We start from the raw sequence: 6,117 nt of genomic DNA, 5'->3' as shown, positions 1-6,117 counted from the left end.
AGAAGAAAAAGCAATATGCAAAACACACAAAAGTAGGCAGAAATTATGAAGAACGTGATATCACCATTCTCAACTATTATGCACACTATTCTCCAAGAAAAAAAAAAAAAAAAAAAAAACTATTTTGTGCACATCACATGCATGCATTAACACCTATTTTGGTTTATCAACAACCTTAAATATATTGCATTAATGATCCTCCACCTGTTTGTGATTTGCTTCATATAACTCCACTACATAGCAAGCCCGAAAGCCTATATATATTGCTTTAACATGAAACAGAATACATTAATTAGTCCATGGAACTTTTACATTATAGTCCTTGAATTAGAGAGAGAGAGAGAGAGAGAGAGAGAATCCTAGTGAAGAACAGCTAGCCTCTATCTCTTGAACTTCCACACATCTTCTAAATCTGATATCCAAGGAAAGACAAATAAATGAACTAGGAAATGCAAAGGTTTACAGTTAGATTTCATGTGTTTTATTAAAAAACAATTAATTAAATTATTATTTATAACTTTGGAGAGAGAAGAAATACTATTGAGATCAAAGTTCTAAATTATCTGCAACACATGCTTCAAAAAGAAGAAATGACTGAAACTATGCAGATTTGCTATGAACAAAACATCAATAATTAAACAATGAATGAATGGTCAAAATTTTATAAAATTTAATTGATGGAATTAACTTTTAAATTTAATTCATCTATATACATGATTTTTTGTTAGCCTTTTGTATCACTGTCTATGAAGTTATAATTAGTTTTCTTATTTGAAATAATTACTATGATATTAATAAAAAATAAATAATATATTGCCAAATACTATGCTAATACAAAACGGTAAAAGAAGAGATGTGATATACAGCAATTCTCATTAAAAAATAAATAAATTATAAATACATTCCTTGAGATTTGCTTAAAATATTTGTGATTTGAAAAATTACAAATACGCCCTTATTAGAATTTTTTATTTAACAAAATTAACTAAAAAAATAAAATTCATAATTGCTCTCCTATACAATAATAAAATTATCTAAATTATTAATTAAAACATATTGTTAATATTATTAAAAACTGTTAATTGACTTGATGATTTATTACTAAAAAGAATGATTTGTTATGAAATTAAAAATCTTAAGGGTAAATATAATTTTAAAACCGCAAAAAATTATTCGTATTTTCATCAAATCTAAAAAAATATATTTATAATTTACTTTTAAAAAATATATTATCAATGTATTAATAAAAGAGACCTTATCTTCCTATAATGTACTACAATATGACTCTACCTATTAATAAGCCACATGACCGTCTTGTTTCATCTTTTCCAAAGAAATTAATATACAGAATTCAATCATAAAATTTTATGATCAATGCTGTACATATAAAAAAATTTATAAATTAGATGTATTTAGTAAAAGTGATAGAGGTTAACGTGCGCACCACGTAGTAGAACCCCCCATGCTGGAGTGAGTGAAGGGTGACACCCCACTCATTGGTGAGCACAGGCTGACCAGAGGAGTGTATGAGCACTGCATCACCACCAAATGCTTCCCGAACATTGAAGGGCCCCACACCCACTTCAAATGCCACATCATTGATGAACACCGTTGATCTGGTCTGAGTAGCAGAACATGATTCGCCAACACCTGGACCTGCACACAGAGAATCACATCCTCCTCACCAATGTAATAATAAGAAACCAAAGCAGTAGTCAAAAATGAAGCAGAGGGGGAAACTTTCGGCCCAGCCATGCACACGTCCACTCATCTAGACATGAGATCGGGAATTCAGGACAAAAAGACAAATTTACCCTCGTCCTTTTGCAAGTATGAAACGCATACCACCCCTTGTTTTTCTACTACATTCCAAAAATTGTGTGCATCTATCAATCATGTCCATGGAATCCCAGTGAAGCTGTGCTCACATATATGCTTGTAATCTTCTTGTAAACAAGACTAAACATATATTGTAGTAAAGATGTATTTTCGAATACAGAAATCAATCATAGAGCATTGCACAAAAAATACATAGACAAATAAATTTTTTAAAAGTAGATTCATTGAACAAATTTTGTAAAATGTTAATACATTTGTAAGTATTCTCTATTTAATTTCAATTTCAGAATCAAGTTTTTGAAATTTTTCTAAAAAAATAGAAATTAGTTTGATAAAAATAAACACACCAAAAAAAATAAAAATAAAAATTATATCCACCCCCCAAAAAATAAAATCATATGAAAATAATTAGTATTTTTTATTTTTTTTTCACTAAATTAGTATTTAGTTTTAATTTTGTTTTTTAGAAAATAGATTTTAAAAACTAAACAAAACAAAGATTAACACTATGTTTCGGAACCTAAGAGAGAAAAGAAAAAAAAATGATTACTTTAAGTTATAAGAGAAAAGAAAAGATTATGATTTCTCTCTTTTTTATTTGGTTAGATTTCATAAGAGAAAAGAAAAGAAACAGTTTTATGTTATACTACAAAAATAACCTTTTTAATATGAAGAGCCCTGGAAGACATGAGTGTCAATCATTTTATTTCTTTTATTCTTACAGGGATAAAATTAGTATTATAAAAATATAATAATCTGTTGGTTTCTTTTCTCTTCTAATCTCTCCATTTTTAGAAAGATTAAAAATGAGGATTATAAAAGAAATAGGTTTCTCTTTGTTTCTCTTCATTTTTTTTCCACTTAAGTTATCCAAACAAGTAAGAGAAATACATATATCTCAATTTATTTTATTTTTTCTCTAAATCACTCCATCCAAACATAGTGTAAATTCTATGAACAGTTTATATGTTCTAGTACTGCATTCTTTCATATCCATGTGTTATCAACTTATCACAAACACAAATGGTTAAAAAAAATAAAAATAAATAAATAACTCCAAACAAAATAAAAGTTCAGGAAAGATAAGACCTACCCTCATTTAGAAAAATTGTCACACCAATAACAAACATCAAACTTCTTGAATAGAAATGTACACATAAAATTAATAAAGAATGATTTTATAAGTTTTAATTTTATTACGTTAACAAGAGCCAAAAGACCCAAGAACTAGTCTATACTTTAAAAATAAATCACCATCACAACATTTTGATCATGAACCATATATACCGAATAATAGTATGTACTATATATAGTGTAATGCTATTATAGTAATGCTTTTTAAAAAATAAAAAATAAAAAAATAAATATTTCTTTAGCAATAGTATCATTCTTGTATATAGCCTAGTTTTAGACAAGATAATGAATCGTGTGCTGTTGAAGATTTAAAGAATTTACCCAGAGTGTGACTGATAGTAGATGGAACGGTGACACTAGTACCGGTATGAGAAACAATGCAGTGAGGAATACTAGTAATGGGAGCAGTAGTAGTAGTAGCAACACTGTAATTCATCTTCTCATCCTCAACCTTCTTCCCATATCCACATCCACCTCCACCACCATGATTCATCATCAATTCACTCAGCAAAAACCCAGAACAATTCCCCACCGTCTGATCCACCGGAACATGGTGAACAACCCCATGCCCCATCTCCGGGAAACAAAACCCTTGCGTAAAAACAGAAGCAGCTGCAGCCGGAAAAAACAAGGGTTCCGGCAAGAACTCTCCCGGAGGAGGAGGAGTGCTCTGAAAGTAAGTCTGGTTCACCGACGCCGTCGGAGAAACCGGAAAACCCGCCTTATCGGCAATCTTCGGAGACGATTTCTCCGACGATGAGGATGAGGAGGACGGAGCGGTGGCGGTGGACGGTTGTTTGGGGTTCTGGAGGTGGCGGTTTTTGTGTTTGCTTCTTGATTTTCGATTTTGGAACCAGTAGAAGACATTGGCATCGCCGACTTGGCCGTACTCTTGAAGTTGAGCTCTGATCTTTCTTATCTCGTCTCTTGGTGGATTAACCATGCCAGAGTTGAAGATAGCTTCGAGTATGCGAATTTGCTCTGGTTTTGGATTCCACCTTGGTTTGGGCTCTGGAGTTCTTTCTTCACTTCCAGGGACTGTTTGAGACTCACAACAACGTAACACATAGATTGATTACATGTCAAAGCAAAGCACTTTGTAAAATGTGTGTTTGTTTCTAAACATAAAACAAGTTCATGTGTAGAAAATGAGTTGAAAAGAACAGATTAAAATAATTTGTGTCTTTCAGGGATGGTCTCTAGAACCTGAAATGAAGAATTCGATTTTGTAAAGTCTTTTTTCATGTACCAAAAATTAAAAGAAAATTGTATAGCCTATTTCTATGCAAATTACCCCAAGAACACAAGTATATATGGATATAAAAGATTTAAAAATATATATATATATAAATATTATCTACTAAGAAACTTTTTAAAATCATATCAATTTATATATATATATATATATATATATATATATTGCGTTTGATTATGTGAGCGGTTTCTCTGTTGATAGTAAATTTGTTTTTTGCAGCTTGGAAAGTGTTAGAGGGGGTCAGTGACAACAGAATACAGCATTAACAACTGAGAGAGAGAGATAGAAAGAAACTTGAATGACCAAAAATGATGAGAATGTAAGTGAGACTGCAAGACTTGGAGAGAGTATAACCTGAAGTGAAGGGGGCTCTGTGGCAACCACTTGAGATGAGAGAAGGGTTGATGTCATGCTGCCATTGGTGATGGTGGTGGGTGTTGCAGGGCTTGGACTTAAACATACTAGGCCAGTGTCTGTTTGATGAAGCCATGATGGTGTTTGTTCTTGATGATGTGAAGTGTGAAGTAGGCCCAAAATCAAGCAGAATTATAGCTATCTATTAACCAACCAGCCAACCAAAAAGAGCTATATTAACTTACAAACAACAAGAAACAACCCTTTGTATGCTCTTTTATTTTTAGGAACACTTGATGATGAATAATGAAACCACTAGCCAAACATAACATCTCTTCTTATAGAGCCAGCCTCCTCACCTACCTACCCCTGTGTTCAGTTCAATTTCAATTAATTAATTAACTCATCTCCCAAAGGACAAAAAAAAATAAAATAAAATAAAAAAAAAATAAAGAAAAAGTGGAGCAGAAGTAAGATAGAGAAAACCCACAACAGGAAACGCCTGTGAAGCCATATTAAAGAGGAATAGAAAGCAAAATAAATAAAAAAGGAAGATAGGAGTGATGTCCCATACCCTTCTTCCTTTACAAATTTTGCATTAAAATTGAAGTACTTGTAGACTACTCAAAGTACAAGCCAATTCCCCCGGAAGAGATGCAAAAAGAGCATTGAAAGGTGTACATGCTGGGCCTCATATTAGAATTTTCATCAGAGAAGGCAGAGAGAGCTCTTAATGCAAAAGGGTACTAGGAGAGAGAGAGAGAGAGAGAAGGTGGGGGGGGGGGGGGGGGGGGTTTTGTGGTATTGTGTTTGTTTCTGATCAGTTTGTCTATTTGTTTCTCATTTGTATTTAGTTTGCAGAGAGTATTAATGGGGAGAGAGTTGTAGAAGGAGAGATATATGTAATATGTAAGTATTGGATTATAGTAATAGGGAAGAGGTTGGTGATGGAATAAATAGGGGGGGTGGGGGGTGGAGGGGGGTGTTTGAAAGTCAAGAAGGGATGTGGGGTTTGATTGGAAAACAGTGGTGGGAGAGTAATTGCTAGTTTGGCTTACTTGGGTAAAGTAAGGTGGGTTTTGGATTGACTCGAGGGCAATTTGATTGGTTCTGTTTTTCTTATTATTTTTTTAAAAAAACTTTTTTTATTGAAAAAAAAGGAAAAAGAATTTAATAGATGACAAAAAATGCTCAGACATTAACAAGTCAAGTGGAATTGAGTTCCTTAAGTTGAGCTAAGCTTAGCTTAAGTCAAACGTAAAGATTCGAGTTCAAGTTTAACTTGTTCAATATTTTAAAGAGTAATGCTAGGTGGTTCGAAAAGGAAGTTGGCTCAAATGACTTAAATTTCACCTTACCGGTTGTTTGGACAGATGTCTGGCCGATCGTCTGGCGAGAAAGCTGATAGCCACATTCGACAAAAGTAATAACCGCGGTAGACAAGTTTTTATCCGGTCGTTCGAACGGATGTCCAGCCGGTCATTTGGGCAGACGACCGGCCAACACCCATTCGGGCCATTTGAGCCGTTCTTTTT

The 6,117-nt window shown here is 33.0% G+C and overlaps 1 protein-coding gene across 2 annotated transcripts; it reads right to left on the bottom strand.

The window, feature by feature from the left end:
• Positions 1-238: 238 nt before the first annotated feature.
• LOC114313925 (WUSCHEL-related homeobox 9) lies at positions 239-5,424 on the bottom strand. 2 transcript variants are annotated; one of them, XM_028260348.2, is made up of 5 exons: positions 5,157-5,424; positions 4,583-4,951; positions 3,295-4,011; positions 1,445-1,656; positions 239-412 (listed from the first exon to the last, which is right to left on the bottom strand). In XM_028260348.2, the coding sequence occupies exons 2-5, from the start codon at positions 4,716-4,718 to the stop codon at positions 407-409; spliced, it is 1,071 nt and encodes a 356-aa protein (XP_028116149.2). In that variant the 5' UTR covers positions 4,719-4,951; positions 5,157-5,424; the 3' UTR covers positions 239-406. The 2 variants fall into 2 exon arrangements, with proteins under 2 accessions (XP_028116149.2, XP_082744760.1); XM_082888634.1 differs by lacking the exons at positions 239-412; positions 5,157-5,424 and having other exon boundaries at positions 1,403-1,656; positions 4,583-4,863.
• Positions 5,425-6,117: the final 693 nt, after the last annotated feature.

Source organism: Camellia sinensis, chromosome 9, assembly GCF_055761805.1.
Source record: "Camellia sinensis isolate YWXY chromosome 9, ASM5576180v1, whole genome shotgun sequence".
NCBI classification, from domain to species: domain Eukaryota; kingdom Viridiplantae; phylum Streptophyta; class Magnoliopsida; order Ericales; family Theaceae; genus Camellia; species Camellia sinensis.
The sequence above is the reverse complement of the archived record's forward strand: the minus strand, read 5'-3'. Positions and strand labels throughout refer to the sequence as shown.